Raw genomic sequence first — 24,761 nt, forward strand, 5'->3', positions numbered from 1 at the left:
CTAAACCACAGATTTTTGATAGATGGGACAAGTAGGTTATGATTGAATTATACATCATGAAAGGATATATAACTCAGGTGCTAAAACTATATCTGTCAACAACTCCTGGCTGGCTTTCAAGAAAGTTGTTTACCTTTTGGCAATTTATAAGTAAATTTAGGAATATGAATGCAGCTACAAGCCTGGAATTTTTGATGTTCCCCCAAATGAAACTATCAACATCAAAGAAAATAAAGAGATCCAAATTATGAACATGCAGTATAAAAAACATCAAGTCACTGTGAAACTAAACATAATCGTTGAGGGTCAGAATTGATTTAGGTGTATTTTTAATTCTGAAATTGAAATAAGGGTAGATTCCATTTCTGATGGTTATACTGAAGATAGTGGTTTGCATTTTGTCTGTTATTGTCGATTTAAAAAGTATTTGCTTTTCTATATTAATGAAGCTTACTTCGCCCCTGAAACATTGTTAAACCAACAGAGCATATCCCAGTGGGTGACTTTTTGGAATCAAGTAAATTCAGCACACACACACACACACACACACACACATACACAACACACACACACACACACGTGTGATTTCAGGGTTGTATTTACTCTCTTTTTTTCATTTCCAGGATATTTTTTTCCTTTTAACTTTATTTAGGTATAATTGAGAGATAAAATTGGAAGCTATTTAATGTGTACGTGGTGATGATTTGATTTACATATACCTTGTGGGGAGATTCCTCCCATCTAATTAATTCACACACTCATCACCTCCCATCTTCTTCTTCCTCCCTCTCTCCCTCCTCCCCTCTCTCCCTTTTTCTTTTTCTACTTACTCTTTTATCTATACTTTCTCATATGGTTTGGATGTTTAAAAGCAATGTGCTTACATCAGTTTTATGATCAGAAGAAAACAAACTATGAGCTGTTTTCATATACTGTTAATGGCATGGGGGACATTATATTAAACTAAAAGCATGTACAATTACACACTATATGAAAATATAAACTAAACACATACTCACACATAGAGTCACATACACATGGAAATAAATCTTAGAAATAAAATACATCAAAATGATATAAGTGGTTATCCATGGTTATTTGATTATAGGTTATTTCATTTTCTGTATAGTTTTCTGTTTTTCTGAATTGTCTATATCGAACATGCATGATGACACTGTAGCACAAAATATTATAAATAGGTATTTAGAGTTATACTGGGATCTGAAATAACACCGAGGTTTCTTTTTTTTACTTTTTTTTTTGTCTTTTTTGGGGGGGATGAACCTGTAGCATATGGAGTTTCCCAGGCTAGGGGTCGGATCGGAGCTATTGCTGCTGGCCTACGCCACAGCCACAGCAAAACCAGATCTGAGCCACATCGGCGACCTACACCACAGCTCACAGCAACGCCAGATGCCCAACACACTGAGCGAGGCCAGGAATCGAACCCTTGTCCTTGTGGATCCTAGTCAGTGAGCCACGATGGGAACTCCAACACTGAGATTTCTACATTTCTCCTTTATTAATTTCTTGAATGTTCTGTTCTTACAGTTAAAAAGTGGACGCTGGTCATTTTGAACCCTACTGAAAGTTATTCCCCAGGGGGCTGATATTTATGAATGGAGAGGCATAAAGAGTGCTGTCAGTCATGGTTTGACTCCCTGAAAGCCTGCTATTGGAGCTGCCAGTTTTGCAGGGAATGGGCTGTGAGCAGAGTCCAAAAAAGGCAAAGCCTAGGAAAGGAGTAATCAACATTAAATAACTCATTCTTCCTCTTCCTGGACTCACCCTTTCAAGGACGGATGGTTGCGACTCTCGAAAGTCACCAAAACATCCTTGAAAAATTAACCTCACCCTTGTTCCTTTGTGAGCCTTCTCCAGAAAAACCTTTTGTGTTTTCTCAGAGGCACAGTTCAAGCCACTAAATCAAATCTTACAGGAAGCCACGCTGCAGTTACTCTTAATAGAAGACCGAGAAACCCCACTGGAAGTAGCACACAGTGGCCGCAGGAACATGTGCCAGCAGGAAAAGAAGCCCCACAACCATATTTACTCACATCCTGGTGACTTGATCCAGCAACACCAGCAGAAGAGGAACAAGTCCACGAAAATTTTTGTCTGCTGAAAACCCATGCTCTAGCGTAAATCATTTCCACATACATATTGCAAAATAGTTGAAGACACAAAAAGGTTAAAATCTTAAGGGCAATCACTTATCTTAATGAATCCAAATCCATCTTTGATTTAGTAAATAAAGCAATGAATGTAAAATTCTCAGCACATATGTAAGTATTCATTAATGTTACCTGCTATCTTAAGAAATAGTCCATTTACATAGTACCTTACAAAGGCTTTTCACGAGTCATTGATTAAAATTTGTTAAGGGTATATACGGTATTGATGAAATATGTTCATTCCACACATATAAAAGGGCTTAGAAATGGGAGATTCTCCTGCATCTCTCTTTTTTTTTTTTTCTTTTTATGACTGATTCTGTGGCATATGGGTGTTCCTGGGTGAGGGGTTGACTCTGAGCTGCATCTGTGACCTGTGCCACAGCTTGTGGCAAAGCTGGATCCTTAACCCACTAAGTGAGGCCAGGGATCAAACCTGAACCAGCATGCTCATTAACCCACTGAGCCACAACGGGAACTCCTCACCTGAGACTTGACGTCACCTCTTTGAATACCTTTTCCATTCATAGCAGCAGCTCTCCTCTCTGCAGAGGGTAAAGAGGTTCCCCTCCCTGTCTGTCAAAGTCAGGAGTACAATGCAGGGTTGCCTCCATTTATGGTCAGCTCTTCTTAGAAGGCACATAATGAAAAGCTATTGCACAAACTATTATGTGTAAAAATAAGCTATAAGGACATATTGATTAAGAGGTGGTGTACAGCTAATACTTTGTCATATCTATAAATGAAATACAACCTTAAAAATTGTGAATTGCTGTACACCTGTAACATATAATCTTGTACAGCATTTTTTTTTCTTCAATAAAAAAAACAGCAGAAACCAAACTATTGCACAAGAGCTCACAATCCTGCAGAGGGAGAACAGACCCCTCTGGTGATTTTTAGCTTCTCCATTCTTTTCTCAGTAAGTTTGAAATTACTTGTCAAATCGCCTGAAATGCCTGTGATTTACAAATTCTTTAATAGATGAATTAACAGATTTTAATGGTAACAGATAGTAACAGATTTTCCTCCTATATTTCATCAGCCTGAACACAGCACCCCCAAAGATTTATTTAGATCATTAGTCTCAATAAGTCAGCTTTAATGATAGACTCTGGTGGAGGCTGGAAATGGTGGTGGGTAAGTGTGCATTGGGGGGGGAGTGGCATTCTGCTTCCAAACCACTCTCCTGCTTCATAAACCATGGAGGAAAGATGACTTGTTGTCCCTGCTGACAAAGAGGGGGACCATATCGCAACTCATAGCAGATCAAAGTGCCAGATGTTTTATGTGGAAGAAGACTAGCATGTAATGACCTAACCTTCTTACATGACCTAACCTTCTCCAAAGTAGGCAATGATTAAAGAGAACAGTCAAGGGATGTGTGAAGTTGGACAACAGTGGTGATAGCTAATCATTAAGCCCTTCGTACCTCGCACGTGACTATTTCAGTCTTGACTACAGCCACTACCACCCTGTCAAATAGGATACTGTTTCCTAGTAATACCATTACTATTCCAATTTCCAGAGAAGGAAACCAAGACTTAGACTAAGTAGCTTATCTAAAGTCACATGACGGAGAGACTAGAATTTAGACTCAGAAAGCTAATTCTAGAGCCAAAGTGCGAGCGCGTGCACACGCGCATATACACACGTTTTCTCGTTCTCTCGTTCCATATATTTTTCTCTATCTATATATAGATGTGTGTCTGTGCATGCATACGTGCATACTGAGAGTAAACTCACATAGGGGTTCCTGTAGTGGCTCAGCGGAAACCAATCTGACTAGGATCCATGAGGATGTAGGTTTGATCCCTGGCCTTGCTCAGTGGGTTAAGGATCCAGAGTTGCCCTGAGTTGTGGTGTAGGTGGCAGATGTGGCTTGGATCTGGCGCTGCTGTGGCTGTGGTGTAGGCCAGAGGCGACAGCTCTGATTGGACCCCCAGCCTGGGAACCTCCATACACTGCAGGTGTGGCCCTAAAAAAAAAAAAGAGAGAGAGAGAGAGAGAGAAAACTAATATAAATTATTTGTACGACTCCTTCTGTTTCTACTATCTAGGTATATAATACCCAGTATATCTTTAGACATAACACATTACATAAGGTTTTTTTTTTTTTTTTTTTTTTTTTTTTTTGCTGGAATTCTATCTCAGCAACTTTTTATCTTTCTTCAAAGCAGACTCTGTGTAGACTGAAATGTCACCCTTGTCTCTTCCTCTGGAAGCAGTCCCTAACTTCTAGGCCAGGTTGTTTTTCTGCTGGGTACCTCCAAAGGACCCCATCTCCTGATCAACAATCTGAATGACAATAATCTCTAGACATTGTTGCAATAACTTGTTTAATGTCTGGCTTCTATGCCCCACAAAGGTAGAAACATGTCTCTCTTGTTCATGCCTGTAATCCTAATGCCTTTCATAATACCATGCATACAGTAGGGGCTCAAAAATTACCTCCTGGTTGAAGGACTGCATCCTTAACAATATCCATCCCTACAGCAATATCAACAAGGCGGTATTCTCCAATTTGTTCATTGTTTTCCCTATCAGATACCTACCTATTGCAGAATTAGTAAACATGGCAAATCTTAGCATTTTGCTATGCATCCATCATCATCAATTTTATGCACATACCTATAAACATATGAAGACAGTCATGACTCCGGCTAAAGAATATTAACATAAGCATGTCTAGACACATTGCAACTACTGGGAGGAGTATTTCAGAAACTCTGTGATATCATAACAGGCAACTAAATCCTCTCATTGAGCATGACTTATAAGTCTCTAAGTTTACTTGCGAGGTAGGAAGGGAAATTTAAAATTTTTTGCAAGAGCTTCATGGAAAAAGAAAAACGAAGTGCCCTGTAATAAACCAATTTTCTTTCTCTTCATAAGCCAAGACATGCAACATTTATTTATTTATTTGTTTTTTGTCTTTTTGCCTTTTCTTGGGCTGCTCCCGTGGCATATAAAGGTTCCCAGGCTAGGGGTCTAATCGGAGCTGTAGCCACCGGCCTACACCAGAGCCACAGCAACACGGGATCTGAGCCGCATCTGTGACCTACACTAGAGCTCATGGCAATGCCAGATTCTTAACCCACTGAGCAAGGCCAGGGATTGAACCCTCAACCTCATGGTTCCTATTCGGATTCATTAACCACTGCACCAAGACAGGAACACCTTTTTTTTTTTTTTTTTTTTTTTTTTGGTTTTGGTTTTTTTTGGTTTGTTTTTACATTTATTATTTAATCATTTGTAAGAGTGATGCAAGTCATTATATTTTTATTGGATGTACACAAATATTGAAAATTCCTTCAGTCTCATATGATGTTCAGTTTTGAGTGTTCATGTCTGTGTGTCAGGAGGAAGGGAAAGGAGAAAGGAAACAAGGTTATAAGATTTGAAAAGGAGGAACACCCAAGAGAGGACAAAAGGGGTGGATAGGCAGCTGTCAGGGAAACAAGGCAGCATGTCCCCTCTATGTTAACCTATATTTGGAATAATTGCCTTCTAGAAGCCTGTATTTTCCTTGTAGACTTAATATCTGCAATTTTCCTACCCAGTACTTGGGTTAACAGTCATACTCAAAGTGTAACTGGGTGAACAACTGAGACATAGCAGATCAGCAAAAGTCCTAAGCACTTAAAATAGTCCATAAAACATGTCCATTAAATATCGTGCAAATTACTAATTGGCTATTTAAAGAGAAGATGCAATGGAGCAAGTTCCACGTTCCAATGCATTCCTTTTCCAATATGGCTCTTGAATATGGGCTTGCCCCAAGGCAAAACCCTCACCTCCAAGGGTTCAGCAAATAACCCCCAAACTTGCACCGTCTGGACTCACACCGCATGATGGTGTGCAGGACGTCAAAGCTGAGAGGTCCCGAAAACAACTTCTAATTTCTGACCATATCGAATACTCTCGGAGTCCCCGGTCTCCTGGTTTACAACAGCATTCTTCCTCCCTGTGTCTCAGAATGGAAGTTTTCGCTTATTTTTCCCATCTTATTAGATGTCAAATGTTTCCACCCCAATGATGTTTTTCAAACTCTCAATGAAAACGGTACCATCCGTTCCTTACTTCTTCTGAACCACTTCAGTAAATGCCCCAATTTCTCTGTGCCTCTAAGCCTAAAAATCAAAGATAATCATAGCATTTTCTTTCGCAAAAAATTCTCAAATCCCACCTTGCAGAAGGATTGTATTTCAAATTCCTCCCCTCAGTCTTTAAAAGCCTTTTAGAATATGATCTCTACTTACTTTTCAAGATCATTTCTTCAAATATTTCCTGGCCCCTCCCAGTGTCTACTGAATGTAACCCGGCTATCATTTCTGAATACAATGAGGATAGCCTTCACCTCAAAGTCTTTGCTCAAGCTGTTCTTCAAACTGGAACTGTCTTAGCTCTCTGGGTCTCCTCGTTCCTTGCCATCAGCCAGGTCAAAGTCCCTGTGCCTCTAAGAAGCCGTCGGAGGTTCTTCCCAGATAAAAATCTATCCCTTCTTCATACATTTCCAGCACGTTTTTATAATTCTTTTATGACATTTACGACAGGATGCCTTTTATAGGAAGCCTAACTCTTCTTTTTCTTGTGAATTCCTCGAAGGCAGAAGCCATATCATTTTATCTCCCTGACTCCTACTCAAGGGCTGATAGCTAAGAGCAGATCATGAATGAAGGAATACGTGAGTGACTATTCTTTAGCTTTTCTATTCATTATTAACCCTAGTTCCCCTCTCCCAATCTAGTGAGCTATTCAACGTACTCTTCAGGTTTTGAGACTGTCTACACATAACAACTCTCTGGGGCTTAGGGCTTTGTGCTGATCTTACTGGTTCTTCATTTGGTAACCCAGATGAGGACTCTGTTATATAATCTGCTTTTGCATCCAGACAAGTGTGATGCAAACTCAGGGGTCCTCTCCTTTGTGGGGGAGTAAAAGACTTCAATCTTGAGCAAAGTAAAAGCTGTCCAATATTTACCTATTTTAAAATTATTGAATTATGTTCATTTTCTTTTTGCTTGAGGGGCACCTTCATTGGATTTTGGATTGTTATGGGCACATGAGAAGAAAATACCCCATCAGTGAGTCTGATGGAAATCCAAGATGCTCCTGGGCTTGGTCACTACGAGAGACCCAAGCAGTCATTTGAGAGACCAAGAAATTACCAGAAATAAATAAGAAGCAAATGCACCTTGGGTACAGAGTGTTCTTGACCCCTTCCCGTAATTCTCCTCATTCAGTTTGAATGCAGACTCAGCGTATGAATAATAAAAGCATTTCAGAGCTATTAGGAAGTAAAAAGATATGAAGGAATTTAAAATTCATGTTATTCTGTGAAGGAAGGCAATCTGAAAAAGGCCATACATTTGTGGCAATATGAATGGAACTTAAGATGATCATACTAAGTCAAGCAAGAAAGAGAAAGACGAATACCATACGACATCACTAATATGTGGCATCTAAAATATGACGCAAATGAACTTTTGTGAAACAGACATAGAGAACAGACTTGTGGTTGCCAAGGCGGAAGGGGCTGGGAGAGAGATGGAGTGGGGGTTTGGGTTGGCAGATGCAAACTCTTATATATAGAACGGATAAACCACAAGGTCCTACTGTAGGTAGGGAAAATATATTCATTATCTTGTGGTAAACCATACTGGAAAAGAATATAAAAAAGGATGCGTGTATACATATACACATCCATCTCCTTCGAATGTGTATTCACATTACTCCCCAACAAAGGAGATTTGAACCCTGAGTGTGTGTATATATACGTGTGAGTATGTAACTATATATATATATATATGTATGTACATATATATGCAACTGAATCACTTTGCTGTTCAGCAGAAATTAACATAGCATTGTAAATCAAGTATATTTCAATAAAAATTTTAAAAGGCCACATACTATGTGATTCCAACTATATGACATTTTGGAAAAGGAAAAACGATGGAACCAGTGAAAAGATCAGTGGTTGCCAGGGGTTGGGGGACTGGGAAAGAATGAATGAAGAAAGCACAGAGGCTTTTTAGGGCAGTGAAAAAACTCAGCACGATATCATAATGATAAATACATGTCATTATACTTTGTCCCAACTGACAGACTATAAAACACCACGAGTGAACACTAATGTAAACTACGGACTCCAGGTGACTATGCTGTGTCAATGGAGGTTCATCAGTTGGAACAAATGTCCCTTACTGGCAGGGTGTGTTGATAACGGGGGAGACCGTGCATGTGCAGGGCAGATGATATGTGGGAAATCTCTGTACATTTCCCTCAATTCTACCATGAATCTAAAACTTCCGTAAAACATAGCGTCTAAATAAAAACCAACCAAATCCAAAAACATTTTATGTTGTGCAATACATCCATAAATTAGCAAAAATCTATCCATCTTGATTTTCCTAATCATCCTGCTAGGTGGGTGTCATACCTTTTACTTTAAAAATTACAAAACAGGAACTCAGAGACGTTCAGTTCTTAAGATCACATGGTTCTTGAGTGGTACCGTAAAGATTTGAATATTATAGCAGTAAGGAACTTTGTTTTGGTAACGTAACACTAACTCCCCAGAACAGATATACCCACTGACTAGCTGTGTGATCTTGGGGAAGTCACCTAAATTCTCAGAGCCTCTGTTAACTCATCCGTAAAGTGTGAATAATTTTCACTAACTGAGCACCCTCTTGCTTCTTGACTCGGGAGAGAAGGTACCACTTACCCTTAGGCTTTCCCACAAAAATTTAATTGGATAGAATTCTGATACGAATTCTGTACATTGATGTCATCCCTAGCAGCCCATTCACATCATTTGGCCTGGACATCAGGGCAAAAACAGGGAGCGCTTTGCTGACCATGATATTAAGAAACATGTATTTGCTCTTTGTCCCAGTTCCTGGCACAGAGCTCCTCAAACCCTTGTGTTTTCTTGAGTGACAGGGCTAGAGGGGAGTTTTTGGTAATTCATAAAAGGCCTCTTTCAGCCATACTTGAGTTTACACTAGTAAGGTGACTCTTGGAGGATGGGGGTTTGTTGGTTAGAAGCCTGGTTCTTTCTGTCTTATACCCCACCCTCTGAGAGAGAGAGAGAGAGAGCGCGCCTAGACTCATTTAACCTCAGAGGTCAATGATTCAATCAATCATGCCTATCTAATGAATGTTCCTATAGCCCCTAATAATAAGGTTTGAAGAGCTTCCAGGTTGGTGAACCATCAAGGCGCTGAAAGTGTAGCACAGAAACCCTAGCCCCTTCCCTCCCACCTTGCTCTATTCACTTCTTTCATTTGTCTGTGCCTAAACCATATCTTCCAGAATAAACAGGTAATAGAAAGTAAAACTGGGGGAGTTCCCATTGTGGTACAGCAGAAACGAATCCCACTAGGAACCATGAGATTTCGGGTTCGATCCCTGGCCTCACTCAATGGGTTAAGGATCCAGTGTTACTGTGGGCTGTGGTGTAGGTTGCAGATGTGGCTCGGATCTGGTGTTGCTGTGGCTGTGGTGTAGGCTGCCGGCTACAGCTCCGATTGGACCCCTAGCCTGGGAACCTCCATATGCCACAGGATGGCCCTAGAAAAGGCAAAAAGACAAAAAAAAAAAAAAAAAGAAAGAAAGAAAGTAAAGCTGGAAGTAAATCTTTGCTGAGTTCTGTGACTTGTTCTATCAGCTCATGGAACCCCAGGAGGTGGCTGTGGGAACCCTCAATTTATAGTTGGCCAATTAGAAGTACAGGGGATGACTTGGGGCTTGTGATCAGTATCTGAAGTGAGGTGGGCAGGCTGATGGGATGGAGCCTGTGGGGTCTGCACCAACCCCAGGTAGTTCGTGTCAGAACTCTTCTGGGTGAAGGGAAAACACCCCGTATGTTTGGTGTCAGAAGTGAATAAATAAAGAAAGAGGTTTCCCTTTTTGACTCTCTATCTCCAGCATGACAGTCAGACACTAAACCTAAGTGACACAAGGAACCTGACTCAAAGAACAGGAAATCAAGTGAAATACCAGAATATCGGTCAATCCTAGAGATTTTTCAGAACCAGGAGACTCTTTTCTTGAGAAAAGGTCAAGCGAATTCTGAAACCCTCAGCATATCTCCCTGAAAGAACATTTTGCAGGTTCAGCTCCACCTGAATTTGCTTCACAGGTTTAGGCTATTTAAAAAATGCTATGACTTTAAGTTATTAATAGAAAGGATTTTACATTTTGTATGCACAATACAATTTACATATAAAAGTTCAGAATTGCTAGGGAAGTGTGATTTTAATATTTTTAATGAAGACAGTCTTATATCACTGCTTTTTATGTTGATATATTTTTTTCTCCAACTTAGTTGTACTTAATACTGTGGTTTGCAGAGTTGGGTATTCAATAACTTTACTGCATCATTGATTACAAAGAGGCTATAGTTGGGTAGGGACAGTTAGTGAACTCTTCCCACTAGAAGAATATTATGAATTTAGCAAAACAGTTGCTTCCTGAAAATTCGCTATGCCTTTCCATTTTTCTTTTTCTAGTGAATCTCAGATGAACTAATATCCTTCTAGGTCACACATGAAAAATTTGACTTGTTTGCTTCTTAAAGGATGCTATTACCAAGTCAGGGCAAGGAAAGTTTTGTTTTGTTTTGTTTTGTTTTCTGTTTCAGGGCTGCACCCATGGCATATGGAGGTTCCCAGGCTAGGGGTTGAATTGGAGTTGTAGCTGCCGACCTATGCTGCAGCCACAGCAATGCAGGATCCAAGCTGAATCTGCCACCTACACCACAGCTCACAGCAACGCCAGATCCTTAACCCACTGAGTGAGGCCAGGGATCAAACCCACAACCTCACAGTTCCTAGTCAGGTTTGTTAACTGCTGAGCCACGAAGGGAACTCCCAGGACAAAGAAAGTTGAGTGGTCCATGATGATGATATTACGTCTTATCAGTGACTAAGTAGGGATATTTAACAACCTACTGAAGGAGGTCAGAAGTTTAAAATGTCCAAGAGTTGGAGTTCCTGTTGTGGCTCAGTGGTAACGAACCCGACTAGTATCTATGAGGACTCAGATTCAATCCCTGGCCTCACTCAGTGGGTTAAGGATCCAGTGTTGCTGTGAGCTGTGGAGTAGGTTGCAAAAGTGGCTCCAAACCCTGTTGCTGTTGCTGTGGTGTAGGCCGACAGCTGAAGTTCCAATTCGATCACTAGCCTGGGAACTTCCGTAAGCTGCGGCTGTGGCCCTAAAGAGACCAAGAAAAAAATGTCTAAGAGTTAACTTTTTCACATAGACAACATAGTTTCAAAGAAGAAAATGTAGCTCCTTCTGCATAAAGGATTAAAAGTCCTTATTGATATATACTTTCCTCCATGAGGAAGCCATCTGAATATAGGCTTGGCCAGTGGATTGAATAAGAGTGGGATGGACATGAGACCAGAGGTTTTAACAAAGTCAAGGATAAGGTATAGTCAGGGGGATGGGAAGGTGGAAGGTTAGGAGAGATGAGGAAACCCACCAGAACCATGTATCTCAAGGGGCTGTCACAAGGGCTGAATGAGATCATACATGCAGAAGAGAGCATCAGCCCAGGTCTCTAGCTAGGCAGCCCTGGTTCAAATCCCTACTCTGCCTCTTCCTGGCTGAGTGATCCTGCAAAAGTCACTTATGTTATCTAAATCTGAATTTCTTCATCAGTTTTTTGTGCAGATGAAATGAGATAATAAACTGTACTTTTCACGTAGTAAGCACTCAGGTGTCAGTTATTATTTATTACTTTTATGGCCCCAAGTCCTCTTATTCATAATTACCATTCCCAGTATGCTCCATTTTCCTTCCCTATTTTATTTTTTCTGTAGAACTTATTACTGTCTCCATGCTATACATTTTACTTATTTATGTTCTTACTTTTGATTCTCCACATTAACATATGAGCTCCACGGTGACAGGGAATTCTTTTCTATTTTTTTCCCTACGGGGGGCGGGGGTGCCTAGGACAGGGCTGTCACACCGTAGTACTCAATAAACATTTGTTGAATGAAAGAATATTTGCCTAAAATAGTTCTTGGAGTAAAGGAAGGGGGACACATTGTTGGTTCCAAAATAGTCAAAACGACCCTTGCCAGTGGGACCATTTTCAAGATGTGGCCAGAGGTGTGGGTTACTAAATGGAGGGAACGTTTATTGGAACTGAAAAAGTCAAAGAGACCATGGAACCAGTGTGTTGGATGGGTCATCAATGAGGCTAGGGAGTGAGATGAAGGAGAGATGAAAGAGGCTGCCAGCTTCTCTAAGCCTACAGATAAATACAGAGGAATGCTCTGCGGGTCAGCGGTAGGCAGCCAGAAGAAGTGGTAAGAGATGGAATGAACAGATGGCTGCCTTTCACCATGGGGAGTAGGGCTTAGAAGTAGCAACAGGGAGTTGGGAGAACCCAACCACTGCCTCCTAGTCCCTTGACATGGAGCCCACAGAAGACTGAAGAACCTTCGGTGGAGAGAGTGTTCTTTTTCAGTGAAGCAAAGAGGTCAGTGAGTTTGGCAGAGAGCCTGTGAATGTAGAGTAGGGTGATGCTAAGGACGTGACATTCCCGAAGGCGTGGTGGGAGTGAGAGCAGTAACAGGAGCACAGAGCAGTCTAAAGATGAGTGTGCAAGCGGCTGTGTGCACAGAGCACAGAGAGAGGTCATCTTCAGAACAGGGACACTCAAGAATGGATGGTTGTAGGTGGTGGTTGTTGTTTTCCTCCCCATTACCAGATACAAGATGATTTTGTAGTTAAAGAAGCTAAGGAGAAGGACAGCACATTTCTGGAAACATCTTGATGTTTGACTGCTCCAGGGAATTATTCAAATATCTAACAGTCACATCTTCTACTTGTTCTGGAAATATCTTTTCCTTCCTTCCATCTCAGAAGAATACTTGATAGCTTCAGTAGGGTATACTTTTGGATGAATGAATTTTAAGTTACTACCTTTTGTAATCTTTACCTTTGGTTGAAGCCCAACTTAAATAGGTCAAAATTTCAGTGAGACTGTTTAGAAAAGTAAAACATTAAGGCAAGCTTTGGAACTCTTGTGAGTTAGAACCATTGTCTAACACTTTGGTATCTCTTTTGTTAAGTTAAATTTGGAGGTGTGAAGCATCTCATATTATCTCCAAATAAATTCATAACGAGTGCTCCTTAGTTAGTTGATTGGTCAGTGGCTCAAAAACTCATTGGGTAACCACAATGCCTAGAACACTGTGAGAAAAAAAACAATGGATAAAACAAGGCAAGGTTCTGAACACGATAAAAAACACTAGATGCCAACAAATAATAATTTAAAAGCTATTTAGAACAAGTGAATATTTTGACCTGGGAATCTTTCTTCCACTTCTGCATTCCCTGAATAAATAATTGAAGAAAATGATAATTCATATTCATAATAACAAATATGGGTAAAGCCAGAATGCCCTAGAAGAATATCCTAGAAGTGCTATTCAATAAAACATGTTGAATGAGACTTTTTGGAGTTGAAAATTTGGGTCAGGGCACTATTCTCAAGGGAATTTAATATGTCACTGCTTGTATGTCACTTTATTATCACAGCAGAAAATAAAAAATCATTCCAGGTTGCACTGGCTGAAACTACCTGAGACTAATGTTTATGAACTAACTTTTCCATTCTCGTAACAGCACTTCTTAGGTCATTTTTAGTTTCAGGGGATAAGGTGTCATTTTTAGTTGCTCCTAAGTCTTCCCCTGAAGTTCACTTTCGTGTACTTTTATAGGCATGAGCATTTCCTGATGAGATGAGTAGGGACACATTCATGACACAGCTGCTCCCATGGTCCCTTGGGAAGCCTTGTCTATACTTCCTACACTTGAGCAAAGTCCAAGATGAAGCTAACACAGTACTAGGTTCCAATTAATTGCTCTTCAACCTCTTTCTTGTATGACTTCTCTTGGCCCCAGTTAAGATGCTTTAGGAATTTGGATCTTACTAATTAGAATGGCAGTGCTATCAACTTTAGCTACTCAGAATCTACTAATATTTTCTTTTCCTAAAATGAAAAAAAAATGTGATTCATGTTGTTATTCCACATGCTTATTAATACTCACACTTGATTGATGATGCAGTCTTGAAAATCAAAGAAGCCAACAACCCAGATTGATTTTTAAATTGGTATCTTTTAAAAAAAGTCTCTCTTTCTCTGTTTAATGAACTCCAAACCAAAACACAAAGAAACAAGCCAATAGACACTCTAAAACCAAAACAACCTGCAACAACAACGAAAACTGCCAAAGACGGGAAGTTTTTTTTGGAGCCCCAGATATTACTTAGGCGTGTTGCTTAATTTTCTGGTTAAAACAGGTAAACTTCAGTTTCTGCTGAGGCCATACTGAATCAGATGAAGGATCTTTACACACACAGGTAATGGCTATATGTCAGGACTACCAACTGTAGCTTCTCCTTTGAGATGCACTGATAAGTAAAAAGACACGTTGGCATTTTTTATTTCCATCCTATTTGAAGAGAAAGTTTATAAGGTCATACTCTTATTGCAAAATTAATGGCTTAGGGCAATGAAAGCCTCTGACGTGATGTGGAAAATAGGCACCCTCCCCTCAAACTGCCTCTCTACCTGTTCCCTGCCTGAGCCAGAACACACCACCAGGTATTTGGGAAGTTTTAAATCGGACAATATTTTCTGACGCTAGCCAAGCTATTCCAAGCTTAGGACTTCCATCTCCGGGACCATCTTGCAAGGAAAAGCCGCTGTTGAGAGAAAAAAGCCACACTACACAAACTACTTAAAAATCCACATGGCTCCTTCCAATTTTTAAAATTGTGTTAAAACATACACTTAAGTTAGGAAAATTCTTTTTGTTGTCATGAAATACAAAGACAAGTTCAATATTTAGAATCCATTCTCGGCTTGAATATTTTTTGTCTAACTTTTGATCCCAGGGTAAATTTAGCTTTTTAAAACTGTAGAAAGCAGAGGTGTAAGAGATAAGTATTTTTGTATAAGACAGCCCATTAATAAATGAAATTGTTTATTTTTTCCTACACCATTAGTTTAAATGGGCCACTTCCTCAAATGTCTGGTCTAAGTTGATCTAATTTTTAACTATAACACAGAAGAATGCAAACCCTTAATGCAGAATGTAACAAATTACCCATCACTGAGATTAGATATCCGACATTATATTTATGTATGTTTTCTTTTTTTTTTTTTTTTTGTTCTTTTGGTTTTTTGTCTTTTTAGGGCCGCACCCACAGCATATGGAGGTTCCCAGGCTAGGGGTCTAATCGGACCTCTAGCTGCCGGCCTACGCCAGAGCCACAGTAACGCGGGATCCGAGCCACGTCTGCAACCTACACCACAGCTCACGGCAACGCCGGATCCTTAACCCACTGAGCAAGGCCAGGGATCGAACCCGCAACCTCATGGTTCCTAGTCGGATTCATTAACCACTGCGCCATGACGGGAACTCCTATTTTCTTTAATCTTCTAAAATGGCAAGCCCAGTGGTAACCATCCATTTTATTTGTCATTCCAGTAGCAATTTCAATTTCGGAAGATGTAAATAGAACTTACTAAAACACTCCTTTTGTTTTCTTTTCCTCATTTTTCTGATTTCCCATGTAGCATTCCTTGTCATAACAATCTATATTAACATATTTACATCTCACAATAATGGAAATCTTACATCTTACGAGTACCTGAAATATTAATTATCCAAAGCAAGGTTAAATGCCAATTCTGACTAAAAATGTCCTTATATCTGTTGCATTGCATTTGCCAAAGAGGAAAGAGCCCTGGTTGACAGAGTTAAGTTCCTTGCCCCAAAAAAGTGCTTTTTTTTTTTTTTCAATTTAACACGGTTAATTAGTAACCAATATTCACTGCAAATTAACTTTAATTTTTTTAATATGAAAAATTGAAGATCCCATACAAACCAAATTCGTGGAATATTTTCTTTTGTATTTCATATTTTCTAAGTAGCCATAGCATTTTTATATAGAAAGTGAGACCAGGTCTTTTTAAAGAGAACTGGGATTTTAAAATGTGGCTGGGGGAAAAAAAAAACACGAGGGGAAGATAAATTAGAATCTGGTATGCTATGTACTACTTACCTTCAAAAGTCAAATAAAACTTTCCTCTGTCAAACCAAACGAGGGAAGGCTGTTCATTCTCTGTATGGCCAGGAGTTGAAGCGGGATGGGAAGGTTAAGGAGAGGGAGAGGGAGAGAGAAGGACACAGTATGAGTTACAGAGCAGGTCATTAATCTCACTAGGGGGAGGGCGGAGGCACTGCATGCCATTATCGTGCAGGAAAAAGGAAAGGCTGGCAATCTAGGGTTTGTTTTTTTGTTTTTAGTTTGGGAAACAGAAAGCAAAAAGCAAAGCTATGGAGGCCTAAAGGGATGGGCACGTGTTGCTGGTAGCTTGGTACTGGGTGCTGGTGGGCATGGAGCAGAAGTCTTCCTGGCCATGCAGGGGCGTCAGCATATTTTCACTGCACTAGTTTGGGCAAACTATCATTCAGCAATTGCCGTATTCAGTTCATCTTCAGGGTCCTCCCCTTCCATGTTTTCGAAAAGGTAAGCTGGGAGTTAGAGGTTATGTAAAACTTAGCTTAGGTTTTCAGTGACAATAGCACTGCACATCAATTGAAAGTGCACGGAAGATGTCATAGATCTTCCGTCCCCTCCCCTGGAATCACCTTAGGCATCCAGACACAAAACACCCTTTACCTATGTACCAAAAGAAAACGAGATTACTAACAGTGCTCTATGATATGTTAAATTTAAAAGCCGTCACCAGACATGGAATTCTAAGCAGTTAAATTATTCCTCCCTTTGTAAATTCACAAAGCCACAGCATCTCACCTTCTTCAAACCTTTTCACTGAGAAACTGTCATGCAACCTGCTGCTTTATAATATGTTCACTTAAAAACATTTCAGTGGCATGAGTTCCACGATGAACAGAAAAATAGACGATGCATCTGAGAGGCACTGGATACTCATGAGGTGAGTAGCATATCCATGAAATTTAGCAATCAGATGGCATAATGGCTTGAATTTTTAAAGTCTAAATATCTAGAGATCACTTTGCTAGCACCATACCTGCAGGCGTTTCACAGCGCCTTTCAAACGAGGGCAGTTTGTCATAAAAAACATCATCTTCTGACACTACGAACCAAAGAAATATAAAGAATGGAAAACAAAAAAACACAAATACAAATCTCAAATGAAATCAAGCAGCACACTTTACTGATCAAAACGCAGAAATGATTCTAATGGAAAAAGGAAACAAAAACCTAAGACACTGGGATTATGCACAGGGTATAAAAAAGTGACGTGCTTGTTTCATGATGAGTCTAGGAGAAGAAATGGAAATTTAAAAAATGCCAGGTTTTAGCATCTGTGAATTGGCTGAAGTCAGCTCCATGGAAGAAATCTCTCCCCCACCTTTTCAGGGAGTTGTTAAAGGCACGGTCATTAATAATTGACTCGTGCAAGTGTATTTCACTCAGACACAATTCTCAAGTGGCCAGACATATGTCCATCAACAGAGCCTCCTGACATAGTGCTGACAGCTCAATGGGATCACTCAGCATGCACCTTCCCCCCATGGGGAAAGAAGAAGCTTTTAATGAGACCGTAAAAATGCAACAGTATGAAGCTGAGGTCCCTGAATGAAGTCTCCTATTTCAATTTCATCAATATCCAAATTGAGTTGGCCTGGCACCTGTCTTTGATAGCTATGGGCTGTTGGTTTTGAACAGCATTATTGTAATCCCACCTCTGGGCATGGTATCAAGCATGGCCAAGTGTTTTTGTGAATTGGTCACAAGAATTGCTCTGAGCCCCAGCCATTCCAAATCTTTGCACATGACCTCTCTTCTCACCAACAAATGCAGATAACTGCAGTTTTACTCTCTGTGATTTAGATCAATCAATGCCATAGGTCAGATGGGTGTAAGTATAACCTTAATAGAAGATTGAATAAATTTTGTACAAAGACTGGTAAGAGAATCTTCCCTACAATGTAGAGAAGTTAAGATAAGGAAATGGATGAGAGTAGTAAAATTATTCCATAAACAATGTTTCTTGGAAATGATTCTACTAGCTTGCCTTCTAGACTTAGTAAGGCAGGGAAATTACTTCCTTGCCAATTCTTAAGGCTCTAGGATACCACCTGTCAGTCAGTCTTTAGTATATATGTGGCTTCCTTAGTGGTTAGAACAAGTGGATGCCACTCCTATAATGTCTCTAGGAGAGGAACAGGAGCTGACACTAGGAAGGGACACTCTATAATATCTCCAGAAAATAGGAAGCAAAACAATAACATTGGCAGTAACTGCATGTAACAGTGCCTTCTTGTACTTACTAGTGGGGAGTGATGGAGACTATTCCTTCTGTCGGAAGATCTAATTTTCTATTTATCATCTCCTTAAAAATGAGGAGTCTCCGACACTACCATTTGTTTTCTGAGCTGAAGTTAACAAAACAGTAGTGCATAAAGGTTGAATGGCATGCTTATAATTTTTAATCCTGGTTGTGTACATTGACAGCTTAGAAGAAAATTTACTAACTAAATCAGAGAACTTTTAAAAAGTGTCATTGGATAGTTCTGTGCTTGATTTAAATAAGGGCAGATGAAACTTTTCCTAAAGAACTAACCTTGGAAATTGCCTCAAATTGACCCGGGATGGGGAAGCCAGTCCTAGAGACAGGCTTAAAAAAAAAAAAAAAAAAAGCATAAGGGGAAAAAAATACTAAAATTAAGTGTAGGAATTTAAAATTAGGGTCAAGAATATCCTCACCTGAAGGTCTTTCCTTTTGTGAGAATAATTGATGTTAATGCAGATATTTAAAAAAAAAACTTATTCAAGTCAGAATTGCCACCCAGTTTGGAGAGACAAAGGCTTGGAGGAAATATCTGAAGTTTTAGACGCTATGTTTAACATTTCACTGTTGACTATATTAAATTACTTTTGCCTAGAGGTCTACACCAAAGGAAATATTGAAGCCCATCGGGGGACCATAAAAGATTACTTTTCATTCATTACAGATTCCTGGGATGTTAAAGGTGTAATTAAAAATGCATAATTAACAATGAAGGAATCTCATTAACAGTGAATTTAACAATGAAGAAAAATTGTCTTTATAGTGGTCTTTTTGCATGGGGGTATCAAAGGAAGGTTTTGCACACATCTAAAAAAAATGACTATCACCCACATAAATAAGAAACAAATAATAAATTGGATATTTACAATTAGAGATAACTACTTGCATATCTCTAGAGGTCTGGAGTTTGTTTCTTCGAATAGGTTTTAAACATTTTCTCTATTCACATAATATTATTAGGATTTCCCCCCAAAATCAAATAGTGAAGGTCTTGTGAGCTTTTATCAGTACAAAAGGAGTTTACTGTATTCCATTGATTCTAATATGTGCAGAATTCACATTGCTGAATTAGGGTTAGGTCTTACAATCAGCATAAGAAAGTATTAACTCAATGGGCAGCTTTCCCCTCTCCTTCTCAGTCATATATAAAATAATAGCGCTTCTTTTAATTGAAGGTATCTGAAATTTAGTGAAGTACAGTTGCAGTGGAACTCTTCATTATTTGAACGTGACAACACACAAAAAGTCCTACTTTCAGGTGTGGCATCAGGTTTACTACTTTGTAATCACAGGTCTCACGAAAGATCTTACGCCCAAAGTCTTTCAGAAGGGGCATATTCTCATATGAATTGTTGTCTAGAGAGATCAGACTTGTTCTTAAAAATTTAGCCCTTTAAATATATGACATTTTGCAATAAGCAAGGACAAATAATAGGTACAGAGTTTCTGCTGCACTTGGCCCGATTTTGGTGCAAGTGTCAGAGAAAATGTCAAAAAAAAAAAAAAGTATGGTGGCATGATGGGAAGGAAGTGTTGAGCTGTCAGTGTCAGGAGTTTGCTGCTGAAATTCTCTATCTCCCTCAAACCATTTGACAATGTTAGGTTGACTTGATGGTCCGAGTCCATCACGAACAGTCAGCTCCTTGGTGCTGAAAAAAACCAAAGCACAGCCTCTCTAGAAAGAGATAATCAGCACCATGCAGGTGCTGCTGGGTGGTCACTGCCAATGTATTTACTTGAGAGCAAAGTGGCTGTCAGGTGACCCACAGCAGCAAGAAATAAAGAACAAGAGAGTGAGGAAGATGAAACCTAAATAAAAATAACCAAACCAAACAGATTAAATCAGAATGCCCCTCAGCAATGAAGCCATGGGACTAGCCTCTCAGAAGGCTTTTTTCTTTTTTTTTTTTAGCCTCTCTGTGGTTCACCTCCAGAGAATGCCTACTAGCTGTGTTAAGTATCAAAGTCATTGGCCAGGATTTGAGACTTCTGCAGCAGAGAGCATAAAAGCACATTGTGCAAAACAGACACAGTTCAAATTCTCTCTGCATGCAATTTTCTCTATGAATCTCAATGAGCTGAAGGAATATGTTAGACAGTCATCTGAGGTCACTTGAGGTCTGCTTTCTGAGTGACAGTTTATTATCCTTGCTTTCCTCTGACCAACCAGGAAAATCACATGGAGCGAGTGGAACAAATGACCTTGAGGACAAAACCAACAGAAAAACAGCAGAGCAGGAATGGGGAAAATGGCTGTAGCAATCAAGAGTATTAAAAAGAGTTCAAAGATAAGATTGGATGTTATAGAAAAACAAAACAAACAACCAAAAAAAACCACAAAAACCCAGAAATGAACAAATAGCCATCTAAAAATGGAGAACCCCAAAGTGCCCCAACTGCTAATGCAGATAACGAGTAGATTTGACTATACAAAGAAATGTTAAATATCAGTCTGTTAAGGAATCATACGAAATTGGACAGCTGGCTATATTTTCATCGAATCTGAACAGTGCTTTTCGGCCCGTCTGACCAAAAACACAGAGCACATGATATGGTGGAAATTCTTTTTGGGGGCCTAGGAGGCACACCCCGTTTCCCTATTTTCCTGGGAAAAGAGGGATTTCTTCTCCAGAAGCGCTTCAGGCTTTGATCAAACTACCTCTCATACCGGCAACTTTGTAGCTTGCTCTTCAGCAAGTAGCAGGAGGAATGTCTTTAGCTTTGGTTAAGGATTCCCCCCAGCAATGCAGAATGGGCCAGCTGGTGTAGAATATGGAGGACGTGGAGGCGGGTTCAGACAATAAAGGAAAACAATGAGATACAATGGAATGGGAGAGCCCAGGTCAGAGACACCATGCAAACAGGGGAAAGGCAGGGAGAGCTATGGAAGATGGGTTAGAGAGGTGGAGAGACAGACCAGCCCTTGGGAAGAGGGAGGATGCTCCAGGCAAAAGGAGACATTTAAACCTGGGAAAACCATCCAGCTGAGCAGCCATTCTCAACTCTTCACTTTCATCACACCATAAGGAAAGAGGCACAAAGGCATTTACTGAAAATGCCAGCAATGACTTATTTCTCGGGAAAATTGACCACACAGTACTGAAAGGCACTAGAAAAAATGTCAAAAAGTTTCCTCAAGTCCCACAATGCCCATGTTTACACCATCTGTCAACATAAGGAGAACCAAAGTGATGAAGAAATGAAAGCTTCCAGAAAAGAAAAGTTCTACATTTTGTGATTTGCTAATGGGTTACATGGTTGGAATTTAAAGAACCATTCCCCCCTCTCCAAGGAGACTATTTTCATGATAAGAAATAATATCTAAATGACAGGATCTTATTTGACAAATTCTTCTTGACGTTTATGAATAGCTTTGCATGGAAATAGCATAAGAGAATTCCTGCAAAACACAGGTGTTCACATTCTTTTATTTGTTTCTTTGCTTTGTGCAAGCACTTTGCCTTCTTTGCTGAGAAGGTGCTTTTAAAAGAAGAGCCAGATGACAGTAGCAAACACACAGCAAAACACTTCTGACCAAAAACATAGGGCGTTAGGGTTTTCAGATCATAAAAAATAGCCAGTTGAAACCACAAACGGACCGAAAGAGAGGAGATAATTTTTACCAACTGTGGGAGTGGTGGCTGCACTCAAGGAATTGGTGGATGATATTGAAGAAGTGCTTTCAGCCCGGGCTAGTGGTGCTATCGGAGGAGGGCTGGAAGAATGGATGGGAGGGCTGAAAGGTCGGGGCTGCAGGGAGAAGAAAAGAGATGGAAAGTTAGAGTCACAGGTCTTCCATATTTTTAACATCTCCCAGCCCCACATATGATAACTCAGGTTCTTTTTTTTTCTTCTTCTTTTTTTAACCCCGCACCCGTGGCATATAGAAGTTCCCAGGCTAGAGATGGAATCCAAGCCCAGCTGTGCCCAATCCACAGCTGTCACAGTACCAGATCCTGCACCCACTGTACGACAATGGGAACTGCACAACTCAGGTTCTTAAAAGAGGATAGGTGGCACCATTTTTACAATGAGATTGATTATATCTGGACAGGACCTTGTGGATGGAGCTAGAGAAACAAAGCAGAAACCGTAATGCGCCACATTCAACGGGTACATCACATTTAGATAGGCTGAGATCTGGGGTGCAGTCAGTGACCTTTCAGGACAGTGGACTCACATGCCTTCGGGGACTAAGCAAATAAGCTTATACCCGCTGAAAAATGTCGAATACAAAATACAGTCCTGTGCTAGCTAACCCAGTCTGTGACTCCTGTGTGTGGATGCCAAAGAAATTTACCTGTACCAGAAGTCTCTTAATTGTTTACATACTGTTTTCCACCCCTCTGCCTTAAAACAATTTGCAAGAAACTTCCAGAAAAAATTCATCTGGCCATCATCCTCTTTTTTATTCATAGGATGCCTACCACGAGTAACTTCTCTATAGTCTTGAGGACAGACATCAGGATTTGCCCTCTCTTGGAGGGCCACTTCCAAAATCAAATAAATAATTGTGAAAGATTCTAAAAGATTCAGCACAACCCAGCATTATTATCTTAAACAGCATCAAACTCCCTGCAGAGGAACTGAGGGACCCAGTATCCTATTCCTACTATTTTAGACCTTGGCTTGAAAGATGCTGGAGATTTGAGGGTGGCTGAAATGTACACTCTTATTTGCAGTGACTATCTTTCAGATGCCACTGGTCAGGGCCATCTGGGGAAGCGCTCTAAAGCTTCGACCTTAAGTTGAGATGACCCATGTTCAGGCATTTTGACTCCTGTTTGTCATTCCCACTGTATGTGTCTGAGCAAGCCAGGACAGAAGGGAACATACCACATCTCCAACTCCAGGCTTCCCTGGAGGTAGCTTTGGCCGAGATGGAGGCCGGGGAGGTGGAGGAGGTGGGGTGGTGCTGCTGCAAGGAACCAAGGGGGTGGCTGGCCGAGCAGGGGACGATGCACCTGGAAAACAAGCTGGTATTAATTGAAAATGGCTGGAAACAATGGCTGGCATCTCTTCAACGCCCCTTCCCCACTCCCTCAGTGCATCAATCACGGACACTTTTTTCACCTCAGCACTTAGGACGGTCAGCACTGTAGCACATGGGTTTCTTTTTTTTTTTTCAATAAAGAAAAAAATTCACTCAGTTGAACTATGGTGGATGGCAGCAGCTGAAGCTCATTGCCCTTTGTTGTCATGTGACACCCAGGGAAAGGTAAATCCTTTTATTACTTTCTGTGATAGAAAATATACTCAAAAGACTCTTTTGGCTTGGGGGGGGGGGGAACGTAGCTTTCACTTTGACCCTGGTACACACAGGATTTATAATAAATTCTCTTGATTTTTGTATATTCAGATTTATTTATATCTAAGATGAAAATAAAGGTTAGAGCTTAAAAAAGATTTTTCATATTTTATGTCTATATACCTGTAGGTGTGTATATGCTAATATATACATAAAACATATAGAAGAGAATTATCCTTTTTACTGTGCTTTGAGGTATGAATACTGTGTAAATATAAGCAAACATAATGATAAGCAAAGGACAAAATGTAAGAAAGTAAATTAGATGTTGCCTGTGTACTTTGTGTATAGACTCTTAACCAGAACACATTGAATTTAAGGGTTTTTGTTTTTCGAAGGAGGCTGCTTAGCAATCTGTCTACGTAGAAGTTGCCGGTTATGATTTTTGTGATAATATTCTATTGGATTTACTTTTCTGGCTGTCAATGACAAACATGGGACACACAGAGGACACACAGAGGTCGGCATGCACAAGGATCAGCACACCAGAGGGGTCTCTAGACTCAGGGGTCTGCCTAGCTTCCTTTGTACATCCGGGGTTCACGACTAAACTACTTGGCTCACAACCAAGTCAAGGTCCAACACATATTCCGAAGAGTTCTTGTTCAGTCAGAAGAGTTCCAGCGACTCCTGAGGTGCATTTCACTTCAGTTAGAAGCACAAGTATCCAATCACTCCAAGGAAATTCGAAGAAATTTTGCTCCAGGAAAATACCCAGCCCCCAGCCCTGCCTCCCCTTTAACACGCCGCAAAACTCTGCTCTCTGGAGCATCCTAGACCAACACCTCTGTCCCCAGATTTTCAGATTCTCAAGAAGATTTGAAGTTGAGCAGCACAACCCACATCTCAGCATCTGCTCCCATTTCGAGGAGAGTCCTCGGTAAAAACCTT

The 24,761-nt window shown here is 40.2% G+C and overlaps 1 protein-coding gene across 50 annotated transcripts in view; it reads right to left on the reverse strand.

The window, feature by feature from the left end:
- The window catches only part of SGIP1 (SH3GL interacting endocytic adaptor 1), a 228,031-nt gene that overhangs the window by 43,083 nt on the left and 160,187 nt on the right, over window positions 1-24,761 (reverse strand). For 17 of the 50 annotated variants that reach the window (XM_084964795.1, XM_084964770.1, XM_084964784.1 and 14 more), the window contains 2 exons: window positions 23,399-23,526; window positions 22,186-22,312 (listed from right to left, as the gene is read on the reverse strand). In XM_084964795.1, coding sequence (XP_084820921.1) covers window positions 22,186-22,312; window positions 23,399-23,526 — 255 coding nt within the window. Of the gene's footprint in view, window positions 1-16,281; window positions 16,342-17,275; window positions 17,342-22,185; window positions 22,313-23,398; window positions 23,527-24,761 lie in introns of all 50 variants that reach the window. The other 33 variants (XM_084964789.1, XM_084964776.1, XM_084964788.1 and 30 more) reach the window with 3 other exon arrangements.

Source organism: Sus scrofa, chromosome 6, assembly GCF_054392235.1.
Source record: "Sus scrofa isolate SSC_HxYL_T2T_F1_AM1 chromosome 6, Sscrofa_HxYL_maternal_Yorkshire_Landrace_v2.0, whole genome shotgun sequence".
NCBI lineage: Eukaryota > Metazoa > Chordata > Mammalia > Artiodactyla > Suidae > Sus > Sus scrofa.